General features: G+C 36.5%; 3 protein-coding genes across 4 annotated transcripts; 1 reads left to right on the top strand and 2 right to left on the bottom strand.

Annotated features, from left to right (window-relative positions):
* Positions 1–171: 171 nt before the first annotated feature.
* On the top strand, positions 172–2,535 carry tmem109 (transmembrane protein 109). The gene is made up of 3 exons (XM_079897722.1): positions 172–726; positions 1,380–1,482; positions 1,571–2,535. The coding sequence occupies exons 1-3, from the start codon at positions 529–531 to the stop codon at positions 1,924–1,926; spliced, it is 657 nt and encodes a 218-aa protein (XP_079753848.1). The 5' UTR covers positions 172–528; the 3' UTR covers positions 1,927–2,535.
* Positions 2,536–3,540: 1,005 nt separating this feature from the next.
* LOC307174035 (uncharacterized protein) lies at positions 3,541–16,385 on the bottom strand. Of its 2 annotated transcripts, XM_079897683.1 has the most exons (10): positions 16,155–16,385; positions 14,898–14,940; positions 14,351–14,647; positions 13,980–14,264; positions 8,383–8,603; positions 7,841–7,939; positions 6,544–6,669; positions 6,154–6,258; positions 5,726–5,862; positions 5,247–5,325 (listed from the first exon to the last, which is right to left on the bottom strand). In XM_079897683.1, the coding sequence occupies exons 1-9, from the start codon at positions 16,287–16,289 to the stop codon at positions 5,752–5,754; spliced, it is 1,422 nt and encodes a 473-aa protein (XP_079753809.1). In that variant the 5' UTR covers positions 16,290–16,385; the 3' UTR covers positions 5,247–5,325; positions 5,726–5,751. The 2 variants fall into 2 exon arrangements, with proteins under 2 accessions (XP_079753808.1, XP_079753809.1); XM_079897682.1 differs by having other exon boundaries at positions 3,541–5,862.
* A 3,102-nt stretch (positions 16,386–19,487) lies between these two features.
* LOC307151908 (lectin-like) lies at positions 19,488–21,208 on the bottom strand. The gene is made up of 6 exons (XM_079860155.1): positions 21,132–21,208; positions 20,980–21,058; positions 20,478–20,620; positions 20,165–20,305; positions 19,860–19,974; positions 19,488–19,718 (listed from the first exon to the last, which is right to left on the bottom strand). The coding sequence occupies exons 1-6, from the start codon at positions 21,132–21,134 to the stop codon at positions 19,627–19,629; spliced, it is 573 nt and encodes a 190-aa protein (XP_079716281.1). The 5' UTR covers positions 21,135–21,208; the 3' UTR covers positions 19,488–19,626.
* Between the last annotated feature and the right edge of the window lie 5,571 nt (positions 21,209–26,779).

Below are 26,779 nucleotides of genomic sequence, written 5' to 3'. Positions count from 1 at the left end.
CCAAAGGCTAAACATGGTTGCGAGAGTTATAATCGTAGTTAAGAATAGTCTTTCACAATTCTCATATGGGATCATTTTATTTGTCGTTTTTTATGAATGATGTAAACCGTACAGTCTCTTTAGTCATCGGTAGGCGGCAGGGTTGCCCCTCCTTCCAGAAAGGAAAGAGGAAGCAGGCATTTGCTCGAGGAAAATTAACGCTTCATGGATTAGTTTAGTAAACCTCATTACTAGTTACTTAGTTTAGTAAACCACTATTATTATTGGTGGATAGAGCTAGCATCTTTTGTAAGACTAGGTATCTGACTCTAATACGGAAAAAGCCCATCCAAAACTTAATACTAATCCCCAAGCGGAGACGCCTGAATTCAGCGTCTTGAGTCTTTCTGTGTAGGACACTGTGTTGCCAGTTCAGTTGTTTTCCAGTTGTTTCTTTAACACGTCGTTTGAGAAGAACATTTTCCTCACGCATAATAATTCTGCGCCAGCGTTGTCTAAGAGTAGACTAGTTAACGTGACCTTTTTAAAATGGGTCGGTGTTTATATTTTACAACACTTATACTTTCAGTTTCATATCAGTTTATACCATTGTGTCACTCTTTCGAATGGGACAAGCAATCTGGTCCCCTGCAAAATGTGCGGTCCATCATCACAAGTTTGTCGGAGGAAGCACACAGTTGCATAGTCTCTACAGTCGGCGAAAACAGAGTCAATCTGTGTCTCAAGGTGAGCTGATATTGTGGAAAATCCGTCTTTTGTTACAGAATTTTCCATTTTGTAAATGCTTTTTGGTATCTATATCTCTATTTAGTTCATAAACAGCATGTAGGCCTACAATGAATAATGCTGGCTATATGAGAAACAAAGTATGCATTTACTTATTTATTATTTTATTTTGGGGGGGGGGGGGGGGTATTGGGGTATTAGTAGGTGTATTAGTTTTTAAAAGCAAATAAATCAATGTAATATTTGGAAACCTTCTGGTGGTCAAACCAGACCTGATGTTTCATAGGTTAGGTAATGTGAAAACATGGGGTTACTTTGATAAACCAGCTGTGTGAACTTGAAGTGATCTGAAATATCAGTGAAATGACTCTGACACCAGCTTTTTGACACCAGTTTAAAGTGGTTAAGAAAAGTGAGGTTAGTTCTGAGAAAAGCAGAACTTGTGTCATTTGCTTTGCAGATATGGTTTGATAATTTGATAATGCAGTGAAATTCATACAGTTCTAAGAGTAGTGTCCAAATACTTTTCCAGGGCTACCTGTATATGATATTACTACATAATGGTGCTTTTTGGATGACTTTGTGCTGTTCTGTGGAGTTGTTCTTTTTCTGGAAAAACATTTACACTGTTGTATTTTATTTATGGGTACCAGTTTCTACAAAGCGGTGTGAAGTGGCTATCAGATGCAGTGGCATCAGCTCTTAACACGGTCATCCAGTATGTTACGGAAATCTTGGAATCATCAGGAATTGACGGTAATTTTACAAAAAAAAGATCTTTACTTAAAATGCATTTAAACCAAAGCACATACTAACATGTACATTTTTCCATGTGTCTATCTAGCCAAGCTACCTTTCCAAAAAGTTACTCCGGAGGGAGTGATTTTTGTCACTCAGTGGGCCCTTCTGGCTGTTGTGGCCTACATGATATTATCCTTCATCCTGCGCTTGGTTGTGGGTGCTGTGAGGCAGGCTCTGTGGCTGCTGAAGGTCACCTTTGCCATTGGCATGTTTGGATTGATTCTCAGTGATACTGGAGCCTCTGCAGAAACCACAGCGATGAGATTAGCAGGCCTGGCGTGTGTTTGTGTCCTGTTAGGAATAGGTGCAACATCTGCAAAGCCAGATACGCACCTCGAAAACAAAATCAAGATGCTGGAGAGACGACTAAGAGAGATGGAGAAAAGCAAAATGGAATGATATGGAAACCCTCACCAGACCAGATGTAACTTTAATTTCCATTTCTCTTGTAAATCCAAGGATAGAATTCAGCATGTTATTGTGACTTGATACCCCCCGCAATACAACCACAAGTGCATTAATATTTCAAGAGTTAGTTAAAAGATTATTGATTATCAAGTAAACTGGTCCCATAGCACAACTGGATCTGGCATTTAAAGGCCAATTAACATCCCACAAACGTTGGCCATTGGATTTCGACACATGTCAAAACCCTGATTGAACATGTGCGGTCAGGTGAAAACAAACCCTGACCTGACGCAGACGGGGACAAAACCCAACAAACGTGTTTGTTGGCGTTTATCTGTGTGGTGTGAATTGGCCTTTAGGGGTCTAATTGTTCACAAATACTGAATGTTCAAACACAGAGAAAAGTTCATTTTACAGTGTCTGGGGCTTTTAAGATTCAGAGAACTGCAAAATGTCTTCACGCTGCATTTAAATAATCTTGTTTTTGTTGCTTTGTAATTTATTCATGGATATGATGGACAGGGCAACATTACAAAATGTATTTAATCAGTTCATTATAATACATTTGTTAACAAAACCTGTCCAATAAATGAATTCTTCATGAGAACAATCCACTACATTTTTATATGGCTCGTTAGGAGAAGAAAAGGCCTGAAATGAATCCCTAAAGTCAGAAATCACGAACTGAAAAATTGGTCTCTGCATTTAATCTGAACCAGATGCAAATCTTCTGCTCAAATTCCAGAAACTCCATTTTATAAAAAAAATTATTTCTTTTTTATACCCTATTCTACATACCCCCTTCAACTGGCTGAATCCAGAGGAATCTTTCTTGTTATGCTGACTTTATTGAAACCTCAGGAATAAAAAGAGAATCGCAGCTGCAATGTCTATTTTGATACAATCCTGGACATGCTCGATTCTAGCTATGTGCTAGAAATTTAGCTTAGCATGAATATTTATTACAATATAGTCATGTTTATTGTCATTCTTATTATTATAGTTTAAAGCGTAACAATAAAATAAAATTACTTTACCGATAATGCAACATATAAGTAAGGAATAATTGACGACAGGCCGTTGAATTATTAGAAAAATAATGCACACCCGAGGTGGTAATGCGGTCACGACGCGAAGCACACCTCGGGTGTGCATTATTTTTCTAATAATTCAACGGCCTGAAGTCAATTATTCCGCTTATACTACAGTTACCACACCTCGAAACATTGTTCAGATTATGTATTTCAAGACGTTTGTAAAGTTTTGTCATTAAAACGCTCTTGTACGTAGGACTAATTTCTTACGCATCTAATCCAATGCCTCCGTTGCTAATTCCAAAACATAATTTTAGAGTTAGTAACGGAGGTTTGAGCCACTGATAGCAGACTAAAGCTGGGGACACACGACTAGCTGACACATTCTCTGACTGTATTCATCGCAGCAGATTTTAAACACCGACTTTGAACACAGACTGAACGTGCTGAACACGCGTTTGGGCATGATCAGTCATCAAATTACATTCATAACCGGCCTTAAAGTGTGTCCTCAGCTCGGCTTTATGCAGTTATTAGAGAGAGATGTTGCAATAATGAGACAGAAAAGCATGTGCGTCAATATTATTATTTATTTATTAATTCAATTCGTTTTAATTAATTCGTTCATTTTTTTTTCTTTCTATTATTGACAGATGACAGTAGACTAGCCAAATAAATGAAAAAAAAAAAGCCTTTTAACAAGTAGCCTAAGGCCTATCAATAATTATTTATTTGTTATATTATCTGCAATAAAAATCCATGCTGCAGGACTATCCATTTATTTAGCCTATATTCAGTTTAATTTTCTATTGATTATATAGGAATATACTTTATTTATTAAAATTAAACTGCGTGTTTCCATTGATTGTGAAAATTGCAGATCAAGCGCATGGGGCTAAATGTTTTTTCTTGTTATGAATTGTATCCTATTTTCCGTTATTACAGTTAACTACGCGAAGTGATATGGAACTGTAATGCAGTCAAGACCTGCCTGGAACTACTTTAGCCGTGCGGTTCCCTGAAAATAATGCACACCTTAGAACGTTCTTCAACCAATCAGATTCAAGCATTCAACAGCCCTGTAGTATAACAATGAATAAGGCATTGCCAGTTGGCTCTAGATGTCTGAGAAAATAAAACATACAGAGAACATGTAATATGAATAATAAACAGTAAGAAAAACAGTCATGTTGGCAGAAATTGATAACAGTATTTTACTTCAGAACAATGGTAGGCCTTTTTATATTTCTATATCCATTGTGATATGAAGGCCATTTGAATTGAGCAAGTACAATGTTTACCTTATAATATAAAACTACATCACTATAACATTTTATGCATATTCAAGACTCAAGTATAAATGTTTTTTGGTTTGAGGCAGTTGTTGTTTAATTCCAGCTAACAGCACTTTGAAAATTCCCTAAGCAAATGCAGAAAAGAGGCTATTCGTGTTAGTTTAGAAAAATCACTAAAACAGTAGGCCTACATTAATACATTTGAATTCACTAACATGCATATTAAATAGTAATGTGTACATGTGTTAAATTAATTATGTGTGTGCGTATATGAGTGTGTATATATATATACACACACACACACATATATATACATACACACACCTCCTGTAAAGATGTTGCATATGAAGCTAATTCCTGGGGTCTATGTGCTCTTTAAGCAGGTAAAAATAACATTGTATATCTTAGTTACATAAGACCGTTTTTTAGTTGTAAAACTAGATGCCTCTCAAGAGACAGGGGTAAGCATGTACAAAGCAAAAGTTGGAAAAAATAATAAGAATGTATATATATGTTGTAGAGTAGAGGGACACCTGTACAAAAACATACTAAATTAATGGCTTATTCTATATAGTTCTGCACAAAAGTGTAGAACATGGCTTTTTTAAGGCTGACTGTTGGATGGAAAAAGTGAAAATGGTAGCTTAGTGTCACCTTCAAGGGATAGTTTACCCAAAACATGAAAATTCTCTCCCTCATGCCATTTCAAACCTGTATCCAGTTCTTTCTTCTGTGGAACCCCAAGATATTTTGAAGAATGATGGAAACCAAACACTATTGATGCCCATTAACTTTCATTGTATAGACAAAAAAAAAAAGTTCAAAATATCTTCTTTTATTTTCTAGTCATGCAGATTTGGAATGACATGAGGGCTGAGTAGATGATAACAGAATTTTAATTTTTTGGGTAAACCGTCCCGTTGAAAGTGAGCTTCAGAAAAGGCCATTACATGCCTGCCAGTTTGTCTATGGATATTGCATTGCTGCTTCAATATGCACACCTTTCAGCAATGGGTGTCGTTGGAAGCCCATTTAGAAGGCAAATCCTCATATTTTTGTCCCTGTAGCATGAGTATAATATGTAAACATTTGGCTGACAATCTGGTGGTAGCTTTCTAACTGTAAAATATGTATCATTGGTATCATTCAACAGCTTCTTTCCTACTACTAAACACCAAGAGAGTGACATTAAGAGGTAGGAAAAAATAGCAGTAGCAATTTTTAAGTCCTATTAATTCTCCAGACATAAATTATTATTATTGTTTACAGTGAGAATGACCATCACTGACTGATCTGTTTGAGGTATTCATCAATATAAAAGTTAAAATTTGAAATTTAACCACAGTGAGAACAATGTCCTGTCCTTTCAAAATATCAAAGGTTATTTAAAAAAAAAAGTTATTTTTAAAGGCTTGAGTTTTGTAGGAATCTAATCAACAGCTAAGTGTTTGTTTCTCTTACAGTGATAATTCAGGATGTTGGAGTATCTAAAGGAAGTTGCTGCCAGAAGACTTTCCTTTGTTTATGTCAAACTGGACACTAGATTCACCGGAGTTAAGGATATTCATGGAAACGCTGGTCATAGCAGACTGGTGAGACTAGAAAAAGAGGGGTAAGAGAGTGAGACAGAGAGTCAGTGAGCATTTTAAGCAATTTTGGGCACATTTTCTGCATTATGTTTAAAAATTTCTCACAATGAATGCAGACATTACAAAAAGGCTGTCATAGAAGGAATGGACAGTTTCGGGAACATTTGAGTATTGTACACTTAGAAACAACACTGCAAGATTGCACCAAAACGTTTACTCACAAGTAGGGGGGGAAAACAATAAAATTATCATTACCCGTTTAATGATTTCGCAGATTGTGACAAAAAGTGTAAGCTTTACCTCAGGTTGAGGTGTGAGCAGTGGTGCGGTGGGAGGCGGTTCATTCATCTTAAACCCTGCGGCTTCAGGCCCAGGAGGAGCGCTGTACATCACTGGCGTATAGTTCTGAGGACACAGAGTGTAAACATGTTCAAAAATATACACAAACAAGCACATGCACACTAAGAATGACTTAATGTGCATACTTTTTTTTTTTTTCAAAGGGACGTTTATAAAAGCTACTTATATGTCCTTATTAAACTATGGCCTAATCCTGGCTTAACTAATTAGTGTTGCTTTTTGTCTTTTACATATTCACTTGCAAACTTTTGAGTAAAAATAAACAAACAGAAATGTTAACATGCAGGATGAAAAAAAATTAAATAAAACTGCAACATATGTTGGATGTACCACAGGTGCAGATGGGTTGTACTGGGTTGGAGGGGCATCCCACGGTGGAGGCTGAGCGGGGGGAACTCCAGGTCCAAAGTCAGGAGGATAGACAGGGTTTTGAGGCACATACGCTGGAGGAAAGCCCTTAAAAAGAGAACATGCACAAAACGTTTTTTTTTTTTTTTTCAGTTTAGAGTGCACATATAACCCTCACTTAAAAAAATAAAAAAATAATATTATATATATATATATATATTCTTTTCAGCAAGGAAAAGAAGTACATCAATTTTGGCATCAAGTTTTGTGTGGTATACTGGTTCCTCATGCAAACCAGCATAATAAGCATGGAATTCATGTTGGTTTAAGGTGTACCAGCATATCTTGAATTTTGGCATTAAAGGGTTAGTTCACCCAAAAATGAAAATTAGCCCATGATTTACTCACCCTCAAGCCATCCTAGGTGTTTATGACATCCTTCTTTCAGACGAATACAATCAGAGTTATATTAAAAAATGTCCTGGCTCTTCAAAGCTTTATAAGGGGAGTCAGTGGGTATATTTTCTTGGAAGTCCATCAGAGCGTATCCATCCATGATACGCGTGCTTGAAACGGCTCGGGGGGGTTAATAAAGGCCTTCTGAAGTGAAGTGATGTGATCTTTATCGACTAAAATAACTAGCTTCCGGCAGATGGCCATACGCAAGTCGACTTACGCCAAAAGAGAAACCATTGAACTTGAAAGCTAGTTATTTTAGTCGATAAAGTTTTAAATATGGATATTTTTTTTACACAAACGCATCGCTTCACTTCAGAAGGCCTTTATTAACCCCCTCAGAGCCGTTTCAAGCACTTTTATCATGGATGGATACACTCTGATGGACTTCCAAGAAAATATACCCATTGCGCCCATTATAAAGATTGGAAGAGCCGGGGTATTTTTTAATATAACTCTGATTGTATTCGTCTGAAAGAAGGATGTCATATACACCTAGGATGGCTTCAGGGTGAGTAAATCATGGGCTAATTTTCTTTTTTGGGTGAACTAACCCTTTAAGTTTGCATGCCTATTCCGGTCCACCAGCCAAACCAGCTTATAAAGGTCTGTTCACCCAGAACATTTTGCATTCCACTGCACTGCTTTTCCATTATTTTTCTAGGTAATCAAGCACTTTGAGTAAAATAAAGTTTTGCTATAAAAAAGTTACTGCTTCCTTAGGATCATCTGCTTGTGTTGTAACATTCTTTATTTGTCCTTGGATAAAAGGATCTGTTAAATGAATAAAAGTAAATGTAAATCTCTGTCTATGTGAACTCACAGGGTTTGGAGAAATAGCAGGTTGTCCGCTCCACACTGTTGGTGGAGGATAATGAATCTGTCCTTGATCTGGATGAGGCGGATAACCAGCGATGTTGCCCTTTGGTCAGAAACCACAAATGATTTATATTCATTACAATGTACAGTAGCTACAGGGACTAAAATCTATAAATGTTGCTTGGCATGATCCTGTTAAAAAATAATTTGTTGTTATTTATTATTATTTTTATACATTTTTGTACGGTGGCCGAGACAGCTCAATGCACAGCAACTGAAGAAAGCACATGCAAATAGAAAAACAAAACTTGCAAATAGAAAAAAACACCCACAAATTAAGAAAACACCTTCATCAGTTTCACAACACACGTGTGCTCCAAAAACTCACAACACAACCAAATACAGAAACGCGCTGCAAATTACACAGACCACAACGGAAATGTTTCCAGGGGAACTAAATAAGTGACGAACCTGGCTGGGACGTGCTTATTTATATATACAGGAAAGTACAGGGAGAGAGAGACAGAATCTTCACATTTATGTTACCTGGCCAGGGCCTCCAGGACCTATAGGACCTACAGGATTGGTCACTGTGTTGCTGCAAGGTATGGACACTGGTACAGTATTGTTGGACTCCACTGTTTGTGATTTGGTGGTCCGGCACCTATTGCAGATTCTTTTCCTGCAGCAGAAGCAGCAGATTCCAGTAGGAATGCCAAGCAGCAGTAGAGCTAAAAAACCCTCACCAGCTTTACGTTCATGTTGATCTACATGAAACATTTGAAGAGATGAGACAAGAAAAAAACATAATAGTGGTTACTAATGCATGCATCATAAATCTCTAGAATAATCCTGCAAAACACAGACACAGGAATACATTTTTTATACTAATAGTACTGTTCCTGTGATGGCAAAACTGAACTTTCAGCATCAGTACTTTAGTCTTCAGTGTCACAGGATCCTTCAGAAATCATATAATCATATGATTAATCAATCGTATAATCATATAATAATAATATTACTTTAAACTAATTTAACCTTCAAACTACTTTAAACTACTTTAAACTTCTTCAAACTTTCTGGTCCGGCTTTCTCAAGCCAACTTAAAGTTTGTCTCGACGAACTTTTTAATCATCTAATAAGCCTATTTGGTGATCAAGAAACTTTTTTTAAATGTTAAAATGTTGAAAACAGTTGTCCTCAATATTTTTGTGGAAACCAAGATTTATTTCAGTATTCTTTGATAAATAGAAAGTGCAACAGAACAGTATTTATTTACATTTACATCGAATAATTTAGCAGACGCTTGTATCCAAAGCGACTTACAAATGAAGAGAGCAATAGAACCAGTCAAATCAACAACATAGGGCAACAAAATGCAAATGCCGTGACCAGTCCCAACTAGTCTAGCGCAGCACATTTTTTTATAAAGAACAGTAGAAATGTTGGCGAAAAAGATTTTTTCGAAAAAGAAAAAGCGCAGTTTCTTGAAAATGGCTAAAGACTCAGCAGCTCAGGTTGAACCCGAGCTTGGAACAGTCAAGGTAAACGTCTGTGAAAATATTTTTGTGCCTCTTTGAGATGGCACCACGAGGCCCCATTCACTTGTAGAATGCAAGTTTTCGGATGACACGTAGGTCTGAAGTAATGAGTTAAGGTATGGGGTGCAGAGCCAGTAGTTGTTCAGTAGGCAAACATCAGTGCCTTGAATTTGATGCGAGCGGCAATTGGCAACCATTGCAATTTTATGAGGAGAGGTGTGACGTGCGCTCTTTTTGGCTAATTAAAGACCTCTCTTGCTGCAGCATTCTGGATCAGTTGCAGAGGTTTGACAGTGGATGCTGGAAGGCCTGCCAAGAGAACATTACAATAGTCCAGTCTGGATAGAACAAGAGCTTGGACAAGGAGTTGTGTAGCATGTTCTGATAGGAAGGGCCTGATCCTTCTAATGTTGTATAAGTCAAATCTGCAGGACTGGGCAGTTCTAGCAATGTGGTCTGGGAAGTTTAACTGATTGTCAATCACAACTCTAAGGTTCCTGGCTCTCCTGGATGGAGTTATGGTTGGCAAACCCAGCCGAATGGAGACGTTGTGATGAAGTGCTGGGTTGGTCGAGACCACAAGAAGCTCTGTCTTTGTAAGGTTGAGTTGGAAGTGGTGGTCCTTCATCCAGCAAGAAATGTCTGTTAGGCAAGCCAAGATAAGAGCATCTACCTTCGGATCATCTGGTTGGAATGAGAGGTAGAGTTGTGTGTCCTTATAGCAATGATAGGAAAAACCATGTTTCTGATTGACAGACCATAGTGATGACATGTAGATGGAGAAGAGGTCCAAGCACTAAGCCTTGAGGCATCCAAGTAGCTAGATGTTGCGACGTAGATACCTCACCCTTCCATAGCCCCTTTCACACAGAGATTCCGGAAAATACACGGATAAAGTGACCCGGGATCGTTTGATTTTGGTTCATTCACACTGCCAGTGATTTTCCAGAATCAGAAATTTCGTGTTCACACACAACCCGTAAAAATCCTGTAAAGACACATGACATTGATGTGATTTGTAATGTCTCAACAGCGTCTTAAGTTTGCTTATGAGCTGCGATTTCTCTCTCGAGAAACTACGCTTGTGCATTTTTTTTCTCTGATTCGATCATAAACTTGCGCATTATGTACCGTTTCACTAGCTGGCGAACGATCCCGGCTTCAGCGTCATCAGTGACACGGCATTATTACGGCTTTTGTTCACACAGCGCGCGTTTCGGGACTGAACACGGCAATGTTACTAGGTCCCCAACCCGGCATCGATGCCGGCATCAATCCCGGGTCGTGTTTGCGTTCACACAGAAGGCGTTCTGGCAATTTCCCGGCAATTTGCCGGGATCATCGTGCTGTGTGAAAGGGGCTCATGACACCCTGAAGGACCTAACTGAGAGGTAAGTCTTGAATCACTGGAATGCTATTCCTGAGATGCTTTTCATCTTGAAGGTTGACAGGAGGATATGGTGGTTAATGTTGTAGTTTCTTTCTTGTGCAAAATCACTTCTCAGAGATCTTTGATGTCAGAATCTTATTTTCCATCAATCAGACTGGTAGTGTAGAAGATTTTATTATTTAGAAAATAAGTAATTTAGCTATATATTTGTACACTATTATTTCCTCTGTGTGACTTTGGTTTGACTTTTGAAAGCCTGAAAAAAGGCCTGGAATGTTGCAGCAGAGAATTCTATTCTAATATGTCACATGGTACAAGACCTTTACCCAAAAATATCTATAGAGTGTGTTACCATCTTTGGAAAAGGATGTATGGTATGTATATATCTCTGAGCTGAGCAAAAATCTGGAGCTATCTTCTGCAGAAGATGCTCGGCTTTGTCGTAAAATAAAGTCTAATATTTCTGGCATCAAAGATCTCTGAGAAGTGATTTCACAAAAGAGAGAAACCACAACAGTAGTTGTCCAGGAGGTTGTTCTGTGCAAGAAAGGTCGATACTTAGTTGAACACGACTTTTTCAAGTGTTTTAGTAACGAATGGGAGTAGGGATAGCGGTCTGTAATTTTCTAGAAGTGCTAGATTTAGAGTGGGTTTCTTAAGCATATGGGTTATCCGAATCTGCTTAAATGCTGTGGGAAAGGTACCAGTGTGAAGAGAAGTGTTGATGATGTGAGTGAGTGTGGGTACAACTGAAGAAGAAATGGCTCGAAGGAGACGAGTGGGTATAGGTTTAAGCGGACAGGTAGTAGGGAGTTTGGAGACTTCTGCCTCCGAGAGCAGAGAGAAGGAGGGGAGAATGTGTGTGTTAGCTGGTGAGATGTGCGTACCGATTTGTGGCATGGAAAACTGGCCGCTGATGGTTGTTATTTTATTTATGAAGAATGTGGCAGAGTCATTAGCTGTTAGGGCTGATGAAGGAGGGGGAAGAGAAGGATTATGAAGAGAAGGTTTTGAAAACTGTGTGCGAGTCAGAAGAATTGTTAATTTTGTTGTGGTAGTAAGTCAATTTTAAGCTCTCGCTTTTGCAAGGAAAATTAAGCAGCGTTTTGTGATCAATTACTGTTTGTATTGCCATAGTTTTCAGACAAATATCATGATTAATGATGTATAACATCGTATCTAAAATGTATAAGAAAAAAAAAATGTCTCTGAAATGTCCTGTGAAATCCCTGCTTGCAAAGTCAGTGCATGAAATCCATTCTGGATGATCCTCTTGTTTGTTAACATTCTTAAGTCTGAATCAGGCTTGGATTGGTTTGATATTGATGCCATCCTTAATATTTGCATCTGAGTAGAGCTTGCGTGACATTTCACTAACACTAGTTAAGGGGTGCCAATCTTTCAGGGATATTTTGGTTATAGTTGGTCTAAGTTTCACTTTCACTGACTTTTAGTTAGTATTCATAAGGTCCTGTTCCCGCCACTTGTTTGTCATCTTGGTTTAGGGTGACCACCCGTCCCGCGTAGCGCGTGCGCGCACAGCGTTTGAAGCCCAATTCATGCGTCCCGCAAATTGAGACCGTGTCACGCATAATCTATGCTTGCTCAAAAAAAAGTTGGTCGCTCTATATATCCTCGAGCCCCAAGCAGACAAACGAACATTACTTGACATTTCAGCACGCTATTGTTGCCACACAAACCCCTCAGTTGAACTGCTGATGACTAGGTTGTTGTCAACTTTTTCGTTGTTGTCATGACAGCGCACGCACGCGCATACCAGACACACTGGGAAGGAACTTTTAGATGCGCGCTTTCCAATTCGAAAAATTCGAGAAAGAGACCGAGTCTGAGAGGCACCGCCATCCTCAATTAAAAAGAGAAGGTGTGGGTACAAGAAAGACTGGGAAAATGAATATTTGTGGCTGAAAGGTGTTGAGGGGGATACCGAGAGGGCTTTTTGTGACCTTTGCAAAACGTCCTTCTCAATCGGACATGGAGAGGAATACGATGTCAATCGTATTTTTTTTTAAATACTTTTTTAAATATATTACTGTTCCTGTGGTGTTGAGCAACTACAATTCCTGTTAATCCTATAATTTTATATTATAGTTTATTTAAAGTGAATCAATTGTAATGAAAAATAAATAAAATTAAATAGTAAGTGGAAGTACATCTGTCAATTCATTGAATGTTCAAAATATTATGAATCTTTATTTAGAAAAAAAATACACATTGGTTGGCCTATTCATGAGCATACATCAGCAATTACTCATGTTTAGGGGAATAGGGCATTATTACCATGTAAGGTGGTATGTGCTAGAAATGGGTAAACCACTATCAGTGAGTCTGCCCGTGGGGTGGGGGCACCGCCGCGCCAGGCAGTGTCCCACATTGTCCCTCAGAAACATACCCCTTGTCCCCCCTTGGGCTTATTAGCAGGTGGTCACCCTATCTTGGTTACTAATATGAGTTGTCATTCTGTTCAGCGGTGTTCCCTTATCATCATCAGTATATAAGTTCTTGTCTTTTCAGTGTTCTTGGTGCAGTCTCGTTTTTGCCAGTGTTGTGTTTGTTTGCCTGCCTGTATCTGAATTTATTCGTATGGATTATTAAAGACCTTTCTGAACCTATTCCTCATCATTGTGTGTTCTACAACCATGCGTGACACAATCACAACACACTGAGCGAGCAAACCAAAACCAGAACTAAAAGGCAGACGTTCGGGCCAGACTGGGAAGAGAGGTGCTGTAACAATGTAAAATATGTGAAAATATGTTTTTTGAATTATCAAGCATAAAAGCATATTCTATTACACCCCCCCCAAAAAAATCAAAGCTTTGTAAAAGGGCATAATAGGACCCCTTTAACACAAGTACCCAGAAGTGAGCTAAACCTGACAAAAATAAATCATTTTGGGGACGTCCTCATTTGTAAAAACGTTATAAAAATAAAGTAAATGCATTTTTTTTTTTTTTTTTTTTTTTTTAATGCAGAAAGTTTTCTGGTACAGTTATAGTATTTATTACTAGCTGCAAATTGCAAAACTATGGAAGTCTATGCAATGTCCCCATTTAAATAGTAACAGTAAAAAGTGTGTGTGTGTGTGTGTGTGTGTGTGTGTGTGTGTGTGTGTGTGTGTGTGTGTGTGTGTGTGTGTGTGTGTGTGTGTGTGTGTACAAATTTAAAATATACTGAAGAAAGTCTTTTCTTACCCACTAGTACCATTGTGTTGTTTGAGACAAGTCTGCCTTTATAATCGGTGAGCTCGTATCTGCCCAAATCTGACACATTGACATTGAGAACCTGGATCATATCGCTGGTCACTTTAAGTCGGTTGATATAGTCTGGGTATTTCTTGCCCACTGGAACTCCACCCTCCACCAGGATGACAGATGAATAATTGCTGTAAAACCAAAGCGTGGCATCACTCTGCTTGAGTCCTAGCAGTGGTATAGTCAGTTTTTCACCTGCTATACGGTCAATGATTTCCCTGTTGGCTGAAAAAAAACAAAAAAAAACAGGGAGGATATGTGGACTGTCACAGAGATATTATTCTGAGATAGAGGTTTAAATTACTACTCACTCTTGACCTTCACTGTATAACTGGAGATGGTTGAACCAAAGTGATTGCGCAGGGTGTAGGTTCCCTCGTCGTCAAACGTAACTTGTCTGATTATGAAAGACCAGCCATGACTAGCGCTGTTCACTTGGCCTTTACTGGGTTTATTGGGCAAGACAGAGAGGCTTCTATGTTCCCAGATAGTAAAGTGATCTCTCTCATCAGCAGAGGTAAAATCCAACCTCGCTGTCCTTTCAGGAAGATCCAGAAACAACTGACGGCCATGGATTAGATCCCTTCGAGATATTGCTGAGACTGGCACTGAGGGAGACAATTTTTGTTTTGTTGTTTCATATTCTAGAGATGTTGTTTAGAATTACAAGATGAGTAGGAGTTCTTTAGAACTGCTGGGCAATTAGAATCATGTATATACTGCTTTTTTTGTCTTATATGTCTTATAACGCATGACATGATTCAACTGTGATTCTAAAGAACTAAATTTATTACATGTCCTGGCAGAATCATCTTCAGTAAGATTATTTTAGTGTGTAAGAAGCACATGTTGTCATACCTGCACAAATAGCAGCTGCTAGGAAGGTCCAAACACTCAGCATCTGTTTGAGAAATGATCTATTAATATTGCAGATAGATTCTGAACACATATTACATTAAAACAATAACCTTATTGTTTTAACCAGAGTTCTAGAAACAAGCATATTGTCTTAAACTGGTTAAAACAGCTTTTGGGCCTACGGTATCATATTTGATCAAGGCCTCTAAATTATCAGCATGATCGAAACTTTGCTGAAAAACCTGTTGTACACAATCTTCTGCATGCCTTCTGCCCTCTGATTGATGGTTCATAATTTCTAGCAAGTAAAAAGATTTGTAGTATTTTAAAAAATCTCCACCTTCAGGTCAAGGAACGTATAAATCTTTAATGATTTTTTATAAAGTAAACGTACGAATAACATTTAAATTGTTATTTATATTTCATAAGTAACAATTCATAAGTTTTAGAAAAATCATGTTAAGATGTATGAAATTTGATACAAATTCCAAAAATTTGATCAAATTACCCCACTGACTTCCATAGTATGAGAAAAAAAATACTATGGAAGTCAATGGGGCCCATCAACTGTTTGGTTACCGACATTCTTCAAAATGTATCTTCTTTTGTGTTCAGCAGAAGAAAGAAATTCATACAGGTTTGGAACAACATGGGGGTGATTCAATTATGACAGAATTCTCATTTTTGGGTGAACTATCCCTTTAAGTATGGTAGCCTACAATACGGTGTAGGCCTATATATTAATTAATTAAATAGCCTGGACAGAGTACAAAAGGTTTTAGTGCACTGTTCAGCGATTGGGACACGCCCTTATAAATTGCAGCTAACTAATCTGCATCAATTTCATCTTTACGCTACTAGCGAATGCACGTAATTAAAACTAATTAGATTTAGTTATGTCGAGTAATCAAATGAATTAAACATTCAGGTGACGACTTAATGTCACTTCATACGAAAGTAAGAGACGCAAATGTGTCTGTCTGTGATTGTACGATTTTGGTTTAATCGGAAACCATGCATGCTTCCAATCAAACAGCCACCAAAAGCAACGGGGAATGCAAACTGCTAATCTGCAAGACAATGTTTGTCAAACTATCCTCATTTTAGGCGCCTGGTTAAAATAAAATAACAAAATGAAAAACACAACAACAATAACGACTTTGTACAAGAGAAGCATTCGCGTTTTCTGCGTTAGATTATTTCCGGAATTTTAACAACGATGATAGGCGATATAGAGAAAGATCAAAGCGTACTTACAATGCTATCAATATGATGGACGTTTCCGTTGTAAATGTAGGATTTAACCGTGTGCCAGGGCTGTAAATTATGTTGTCGGTAATAGGTGTGTCCTGTGGAAATGTAGTTTAACTCAGCCCCTCTGTGGTCGTGCATAGGCTACAAACCGCTCCGGGCACATTCCTGTTCTTTTGTCAAGATGTAATGGATGATGCTTTTGTGAGGATTGATGTGTGCGTGCAAGTTTTTAATAAGTAGCCTATATGAAAAAAAAAAAAAAAGAATATTATGGAAAGTGTAGCATGCTCATGCCTGCCTTTGAGAAATACCCTATAATCCCTAGATTTACGTAGGAGTGCCGAACCTAACCTTTTCTTTCCCTGAATGTGTGGAATGTGATCTTTAATAACTGACCTTTTCCCTTTCCCTTCTTGTGTTTAGACGGTTAAACTATTCGTTTTCTTATCGAAACTAACTGAGCTTTTGAATTTTTTTTTTTTTTTTTTTTTTTTACTTTATCACATAGGCCTGATCAGTCATTTTTAAATAAATGCAAGGGCACGTACCAATTTATTAATTTTATTCTTCAAACCAAATATATGCTACTAAATATGGAGAGGAAATGCGGACCATCTATATTAGTGCTCCAGCCTTCAGCTGTTCCTTCTATATTTTCCTCAAGCTATAACAGACGACGAACCTAATTCAGGCTGTCAAGCCTGCATAAACAAAGTAACAGTGAGAGGCGTGGCTAGAGGACCCCTCCCATCCCAGCATGCATCAGTCTTAGCTCAGTGCAATGCTCATGCTCATGAATGCTTTGTAGAAGGGATAGCCTATAGCCTACACACTGGCCTTGTTGGAATACAAATTATATTTAAAATTTTGATGGTCAAGAAAGCAGTTTTCATTTAAAAATGTAAACTGCTTCTGTGATTTCACTGAATATTGAAACTTTGAATTTTGGACTCTGTTGAAGAAAAGGATTATTATATTATTATAATATAAATCACTGCCGAATTATATAGTCTCGTCTATGTGGATTTCTCAACAACCCTTTTTATTTTACATAACTTTATACAGATAAAAGTAAGACAATAACTCAGAAAAATCTGTTTGTTGTATCTCAAAACGTACCAGACTGCTTTTTTTTTGTGGACTTGTATATTGATCCCACACACCAGCTGTTCTTATTAATATGTTTACATTGTTTATCACGTTTACACAGTGCCGGTATCCCTGGTATTCTCCTCCAGGTCAAAATTGATGGTACAGTCGTTTAGTCGTCTTTAAGGAAACGCAAAAATCCAACTGTTGCTCTACTTGCACAAATATGAATGTTACAGTGTAAACCCATAACTTGATAGCGTAATGAAACATAATCCTTGTGTTTAGAAAGAGTCCTAAAATTTCATTGCAATTCCCCAACAGCCCTGAGGTTAAAGGTGTTTCCCCAATGAATGGAACTGGGTTGCTAAATTGTGTTTCTGACACCACACAGCCATTCAATTCTGTGCACCTGAGACCCGTTTCAATAGCGCGCGCTCTCTAGGCGCAGATGAGTTGCCATATGAGAACGACTGACATAGCGCTGATTGTTTTCTGTCTGATATTGCCTGTGAATAGAAGCAACATTGGCAAGAGTGTGCACAGCTATTAGTCATCCACACCGTTAAACTTTATTGGTACGGTGCAATAGCTCTAATTCATCTAGGCTGGTTTCAAAAACGTAAGTTCATTTAACCCCCTTTTTTTTTGTTATCTTTCAATCAGAGATCTAATATTGATTTAGACTGTCACGATGCTATCAAACATAGTATCATAAACCATTTATGCTTGTGATTACAGGAGGATTGCCTTCGTCTGTCCAACTAGCCACTGTTTTTCCTGGGTTTAATCATTCTGTTTTATTTTATTTTTATTTATTTGGATGTATGTATGATGTGTGTGCCTCAGAAATCTGCTACCACTGTCCTGTGCGGACCTGGACCTGGAACTGGCCTAGGGTGGAGGCCTGCCAGTGATAGCCTGCTGACTTAAATGTTTTGTTTGTTTGTTTTTGCTTGCCTGTTTGTTTGGCAATAGTCATATCACCTTATTCGGCCTATGGGCATTGTGCAATATCTGTATCCTGTGAGGACAGTGCTTATTTTGCAGTGCTCACTAGTGTGAAGTGTGAAACGCCTATTTGGTGTGAAGTGTCTCTTGCAGTGTTGGAGTGTGTGTGTATGTGAACAGTATTTATTTAATCGACTTTATTCACTGCAGCCTATTATTGTATTATTGTAACTCATTTATTATGAGACTTTTATTCACTGTGACTATTTTTTATTGTAGATTTTGTTTACTGTTACCTACGGGGAATATTTGCTGTATATATTGTGTCTAGTGTTTAATAAAGTTACTTGTTTGATTACATCAGTCCCATTTCTGTTCCTTCATTGGACATAACCTGCCTAGATAGTTTGAAGGGGAGCGCTGTTTGGGATTTACTAGCTTAGGTCTTCAAACTGTGCACTTTAGAGTGCCCCTAGGGGTCACATTTATATGTGAAGAGTTCAGATGCAAAAGCCTCTAAGTGCCATCTGAAATTTTCTTCTAGAATGATCATTTTTATCAAGCTCGTTTATTTAAGTTCAGTAATTTCACTTAAATGACAATTAATAGGTAATCATTTTCATTGGATCCCTTTAAACTCATCTTTGATCACCAAAATGATACAATTAAACGTTTTTTCCTTGAATTGTGTATACCTTAATAGCTTGAATGCAACTCCCTTGCCTTATTTAGTATACGCCGTTCTAGCTTTTATGAATATGCAAATTAGACCCGCCCCCACTCACTCACTCCAGCTCAGAGATCCACTCGTTGATGATCACACATTGACGTGATTGGTTACAAGGCAATTTGACGCCAGAAACACCAGCGATTTCAAACCGCGTTTTTGAGACTGTCTTTGGTTCACTGCAGTTACTCAACAATAGTGTTGACTTATGAATTTGTACATGGTTTGTCTTAAAGCATATTAAAAACACCACATAGACATAAACAACATTAAAAACTTGATTTTCACCACATGGGGATTGTGAATTCATATCACACATAATTCTATCTAATGAAACCTCAACTTATTTAAAACTTGACTAAAGGTGCATGACTTTGAAGTATTCAAGTTTTCCTTGAGTTATCTATTTATAATAAATTTGATATAAACCACTTTTATTTTCCAACACAAGCATATAAACTATAGTTAGATTAAGGTTAGTGAATTTAAAGTAATCTTTTCCTTTAATGTATATTTACAAAATTATATATCAGACAAACAATAAATCAATAAAATCAACAGATCATTTTGATTGCAAAAGTTCTTTATTATCATTTTAAGGAAGAATTGTTTTTATTTTTATTTTTTTTTAAGTTTTTATGTTGATGCATAGAAAATACTTTAATTCAGAAAGTTTTATGGGATGATACTCAGATAAAACTGCTCCATCTACTCCTGGTCTTCTTTCCGCATGTTATATTTGAAAGCGCAGATGTAGTTTTTCTTGACACCACAAGAGTCGTCGTTCCACTTGCCAACCTCTGAAAATGTGAGGGAAAGTGAAATGTACCTTCATCAATATCACTATAATAAATCATTTAGCCAAACATCAAGTTTAAATTTAATGTGATTATCCTATAACTCATTCGGGTTTTTTTTAACTAGTTTCTTTCCATACTTACCTTTCCAGTTCATCTCCACGCATTCCTCCGTGCTGGTGTACATGTGGTTGGGTTCACCACTTGTCCAAGTTTGATAATTCCAGTAGGAACCATCAATCCAAAGAAATTTACCAGACTGAGAAATTGAGAAAGAAGTTTAAAAAAAAAAAAAAAAACTAAAGAAATTAAGTCAGAAGGTGTTTGTTTGGGTAGTGAGAAACTAGTGGATGCATGTCAATTCATCAAGGCAAAACAGAAAATGACAACAACTCAATAATTTCTCTTTGCTCTTCCCATTTGTGAACCTCTTCAGACTGTCTTTTTACCTTGAAGAATTCAAAGCCTCCGAGCCAGATGCGCAGGTTTTTTGGGTTAAATTTTTTCACAAGGCAGAGCAAGTAATTATTATCCTTTCTTTTATGCACTGACACCAGATGTGCACCAGGGGCTTTGGACCTACACTTGAACTGAGTATGAAACAAGAACATTTAATGACTATACACAACATTTTTTCAACACGTTTTTTTTTTTTTTTTTTTTTTTTAATGGTGGAGGTAATAATGTGAAGGATAATTGAAACTAAATATCTTTAGTGTAACAATGCAACAATCTATTTTTTAAAAAAGTGCTATAACCTACCTCGGCTTCAGTGAAGTTAGCACGGCTGTAGAAGTATTTGACACAGTGGCGGCCCACTTTGAACCAATCAGTGAAGCCATGCACATCACAGGCTTCAGGCATACTGCACCACGAAGTGGCATTAGTATGGTCAACATCAAAACCTAAATGAAAGAGTCACACACAAGACTATTTTAAGCTATATGGCACTTTTAAAATATAGGTGGATCATTTTCTTTGTCTGTTTGAAGTGTAACTTGTAATATATAAGTCTGATAATCTACTAATGCTGTCAATGTTTACTCAAAACAGGTAATATCTATATAAACAATATACACAATATATATTGTGGTCACGTGTTTTGTGTTAACAATATCTGCCTTATAGTTTATTGTTATTGGGGTACATGGGGCTAATTACACTCTTATAGAAAAAAGGTTCAATGGGGTTGATTTCTATATAAACCCTTAAAGTGTAAAATTAGGACATTTCAACATAAATATATTGTTGAATTAAACATTACCTTTCTCCACTGTTAAGAAGCTGCCACTCTCAAAGAGAAGAGTCATCAACAGAACAAATCTTATAGATCCTGATTTCCCCTGTGAAAAAAAGCCCATATAAATAATATATAAAAATGTATACAAAGAGTGTTCATTCAAGAAAATGACTTACCATTGCAGTTCTTGCACTTTTGCCTTCTATCTGTGCTCACAGTAACTGTTTCACCTTATTTTATTCCATTCCATTCCACTCATTTTCACAACTCCTCCCCTTCTCTCAATCTTAACATCTTCAGTTTTTTGTATTCTTCATCACACAGGAAGGTGTTTTTACACCTCTAGTGCCTGAATTACTAATCAATTTACAGTTGCATTGCTACTAAAGTAACATTAATACTTAATCTTAATCTTAATGTTAATCTTGAACAATAATGGTATGTAGGCTAAAATATAATCATTAATTTAAAACTAGCACAATCAAGAGATACAGAAGTCTGTAAAATAGCTCAATACTTTGTTAATGAGGGGATTTTCCATAATAATTTTCACAGGGTTTTTTTGTACCTGTATTTTGAATTACGCATTGTGTTGTGTTTTAGGATTAAAAGAAATGTCCGTAATGGATAATTACCAGTACCTTTTACAATTTTTTTTATATATATAACTTTTATTTATCAAGTGCAAGAGACAGACATAAAGTGCATCCAAGAATACAATGTCTTTTCTTTTTTATGAACTTAAATGAACAACAGCCCGCCTCCCTCCCCCTCCCCAGACCCATGATCCACTTAAACATAAAAAAACAAAAAAAAAACTATGTACTCATACATACATTTATATACACCTATACCTACACAGTAATAATTAAAAATACCAATGTAAGGTGCTAGTGCTAATCATTAACTGTACAAAGTAAATATCAATCAATTGCTGCTTACTCCTCAGTCATCAAAGCAAGTTATCTGTTGTTATCTGTTATGTTGGAGTGTAACCATACAGTGGGACTCTACAAAGAGACTTCCCGAGCTGGCAGCTTATCTAGATAGTTAAGTAGTGGTCTCCACTGAGTATAGAACCTGCCAGATGACCCCCTAAGTGACAATTTGATCTTCTCCAGTTTCAGAAGACCTAAAATGTCGTGTAGCCAGACCTTTTACATTTTTCTACCAATTTTTTTTTCTTACAGTGTGCAGAGATCAACATATAAATTCAAATTTCAGTGGATAACCATAATGCAATGAATGAGAAGATAGTTGGGAGGATTGTCCCATGGACAAGGTCAAGGTAACTTTATTGTCCCCGAGGACAATAAAGTTACGTTTCCAAAGGACGACTAAACACGATTACGTGTAAGACTTAATAAAGTCTTGCTAAATCATTCCCTCTGCACTCTTTTCATTGCATTCTGGGTCGTAATGCACTTTTGACTAACGTTTTTTGCACTAATGGTAAAAAAAAAAGATTCTGCAACTTATTCTGTTAACTTCCATGACCCTTCTCCTATTTCATTTCTAACCCATATCGGCATTGTGCTTGCTCGTCAAGTGAAAACTATTTTTGTAGACTGTACATTTGTCGTAGAGAGGCTAGTATTTTACCACACTAGACAAAAACGTGAGATGTTGCGGTTACTGACAGAGTTGTTATCTTTCACTGTCTCCATTTGGCGCTGCCACCCAAAGTTGCTGCAACTCACATTCAGAATGGCTTTGTCACTTAATCTGATCATAAAAATGTAATTCATCAAGTTGCATGATAAACTTGCAAGATCTCCTGTAGAGACATTCATTATTTGTAATTACTTCAACTTTAATGTAAACATTTGGGTGTTGCCCTCAAATTCACTGCATTAGACATACTCTGACTCAAGACTCTTTTTTTTCCCCAACTGTTAATTTTTTTTTCAACTTCACCTTTAACATGATGCGTTTACATTTGTCACTTTGTATCGCTTTTATTTTCACAACCCCTTGTGATAAAATGCTGCTTGATTCTGCAAGAAGCATTAGTTCTTCTCATTTCATTAATCAGGCAAAAAAATAATAATAATCAACTGGTCATTTTGATTGCAAAAAAATATTATTATCATGTTTGAATTTGAAGAATTGTTTATATATTTGAAAATGTGAGAGACAGTGAATTAATGGATTTGTGTAACTTCTGCATGTTATAAACATAAATAAAATAAAATGAAATACATGTTAAATGATTGTTAACACTTCAATTTCTGGAGGAGATTCTGTCTGAATTAACCATCTCATATCCTCATACTTGAAAGTATTGACCTTAGATACTCCCTTGACTTCCAGGAAGAGCCGAGAGCTTGTTTACTAACTCACAGCTTTAGCTAAACATTCAGTTAAAACTCAGTATAATCCTAAACCATTCGGGGGGTTTTCACAAGTTCCCTCTGTCCTTACATTTCCAGTTCATCTCCACAAATTCCTCCTTATTGAAGATGTGGTCGGGTTCACCAGTTGCCCAAATTTGATAATCAGAAGGAACCTCTTCACACTTCTGTCTGTTTTACCTGATAAGCCAGCCTCAGAGCCAGAAGCGCAGGTTGTTTGGGCTAAATAATTTCACAATGCATCCAGTTTTTCTGAATTGTTGAAACACTAATGCCCATTCTCTGCACCAAATTCTTAATAGCCTAAACCAATTTGTTGAATAAATCACTCTTTCTGTAAAACATACCCCAGACGTTTGCAGACTGTTATAAAAGGAAGAGGGGATGCCACACAGTGGTAAACATGGCCTTGTCCCAACTTTTTTTGGAATGTGTAGCTCTCATGAAATCCAAAATGAGCCAATATTTGGCATGACATTTCAAAATGTCTCACTTTCAACATTTGATATGTTATCTATATTCTATTGTGAATAAAATATAAGTTTGTGAGATTTGTAAATTATTCCATTCCTTTTTTACTCACAATTTGTACAGTGTCCCAACTTTTTCTGATTTGGGGTTGTATATTGGATACATACATGGGTTCCCTATTAGGGAATTCTAATTTCTCATTCAATATTACCTGCTAGAAATAGTGTTCACTATCAACTCTGTCTTGTGTATGCCCATTTTTAGATGCCTAAATGTATGATAATGTATTCATGCAAAGCAAAGCTAAATATAAAACAGAAAGTAACATTCTTGGATCATGTTGTATACTTGGATACACAGGATGGTAAAAAAAAAATCAGAAATTCAGAAATGTCTTAGTTGGCCATTGAAAAGCCTGCTAAAGTAAGAGTACTTTGGCCTATGTGGGTATTATGGGTGTGTCATACTGTGATGACAGTGCACTCAAAAATCCACCCTTACTCAAAAAGGACATAAACTCAAACAAAAACCTGATGACGTCCAAAAAGCACCAGTTGATGTTTCAAGAAACACTTTCATTTACGGACGTTCGTCAAGGTTGATTACTTTTTTATGTAAATGAAAATAAAAGGTGTGAGTTTTTTTGACATAAAAAGTAGTAATACAACATTGCAACAACTTATTTTTCAAGGATAACACAATAAAGTTGCATTAGCTTATTTCCATTGTGGTCCTTGATTTTCTTTTAACGAGACATTTTCATGACAAACCATACACACAAACACACAAAATATCACAACAAATACACACACACACACACACACACACACACACACACACACACACACACACACATATATACATATATATATATATATATATATATATATATATATATATATATATATATATATATATACTATATATACATATATATATACATATATATATACATATATATATATACATATACATATATACATATATATATACATATATATATATACATATATATATATATATATATATACATATACATATATACATATATATATACATATATATATATACATATATGGGCCATTCTACAGAATTGGTGCAAAGTCAGAGTTGGAAACATCTTGAAATTTTTTTGTTTTTTCCCACAAATTTTGCATGTATGCAAATTGTATAATATCCAAGGTATGCTTTTCTAGTAATTGTGCAGTTAATTCTCATATTGTATTTTCAGAAAATGCTGGAATATTTTCCTTCTCCCCAAATTTGTCACTACCGAAACACAATATTAAATAATTTATTAAGAAGGCTTATAATGACCTATTAAGATTTTGTTTACATCTACCTTATAAATATATATTTTTTCTATTTTTAAAAAATATTTTTACTGGTTAAATCAATAAAGATTATAATTTTAATAATATTTTAAGTGTGATTTATGAGATTTGTTGTATTTTGAACCCAATCTTTCTTTGTAGAAGGCATAAAGTTTATCGTACTGATTTCAAAGTTAAGGATTCATTAGTATTAATATGCATTGAACCAAACACTATCATAACATCTTAGTTGATAATTCAATATACTTTATTTTTGACAAAACATCCCATGTTACGGTAGTGACTGCACATTTTTGGTAGTGACAGTAATGTTTTGGTAGTGACCACAATAATTAGTTTGCCATGGCTGAATCAGACTGTCCACATTTTATGTTAATATAAATAAATAACTATGATGCACATATGCAGTCAGTACATATAGCAGACACACATCTGACAGTAAATATCTTATAAGAACACCTCGAGCTATTCTATACTTTGGTCTTGAGGTGCAAGTGAGAAGAGGTATGCTCATAGATTTTTCTTCCTAAAAAAACAACAACTTACAATGTAGACTCAGAACCACTTTGTTTTATTTTCACATTTTCAACATTTTGTTTATGAGTCATTCAGATAAATCTCCAGAACCACTGAACTCTGTGTGTGTGTGTGTGTGTGTGTGTGTGTGTGTGTGTTTACATAATACATTAATTTCAGAATAATTTTCCTCATTCAGATAAATCTCCAGAACCACTGAACTGTGTGTGTGTGTGTGTGTGTGTGTGTGTGTGTGTGTGTGTGTGTGTGTGTGTGTGTGTGTACTGGTGTCTGATCACCCTCACTGGAAGTGCTAGGTGGTGTGGAAGCCCTGCAAAATGTCTCCATCTCTTTTTGTCTTTTCACCATCATCCTGTGTCTTTTCTGTCTTTTCCTCCATGCTTTTCTGACATGTCTTTGCTCCCTGTCAGATAATTCACTGATACTCTTCAACTTTCCTTCTTCCCTTCGTTTCTTATTTCTTTCATTTTCTTTCCTTAAGTATTCCTCGTACTTCACTGGGTCTTCCCTCAACCTTTGTTTGTATTCTCTCTGTCTCTCTGTTGTAGTTTTTCTATTTTTTTTAGGCATGTTGGTGTTTTATGTCATTCTCCTTGCCAAGTTAATCATAGAAATTAACATTACTGACAACAACCTTACACCTAAGCTAGTATCATGGACTGCAACCTTAAGTAATTCATTGTAACCTCATCACATTACAGAATTTTAACAGAATATTGCATACTAAAACACTACTAAAACATACTACAGTAGTAATTATTTGCATAACTGTACTAAAATGTAGTTTATTCCTCCAAATAAAGGATTATGTGTTCCCTTTTGTCACTACCAAAACAATGTCACAACCGAAACTTCAAGAAAATGTTTCGGTTGTGACTGTTTTGGTAGTGACAATTTTAGATAACTTTTGAGCCTAGCTCGAAGATGCTAATCAGCACATGGTTAGCCATCACTGGTCAGAACAGTTGAACACATATAACAACTAAATTTTATGGAATAACATCCCAAAAAAAATACTCAATAGCAGAAAAAATGAGTTTGGTAGTGACATTCCTTAAAGTTACACACAGATTTTTAGACTTTAGAACACATTTACCTCAAAATGATGGGATCAATCTACTCACCATA

The sequence above is a fragment of the Squalius cephalus genome (genome assembly GCF_949319135.1).
Source record: "Squalius cephalus genome assembly, chromosome: 2".
Lineage (NCBI taxonomy): Eukaryota > Metazoa > Chordata > Actinopteri > Cypriniformes > Leuciscidae > Squalius > Squalius cephalus.
The sequence above is the reverse complement of the archived record's forward strand: the minus strand, read 5'-3'. Positions and strand labels throughout refer to the sequence as shown.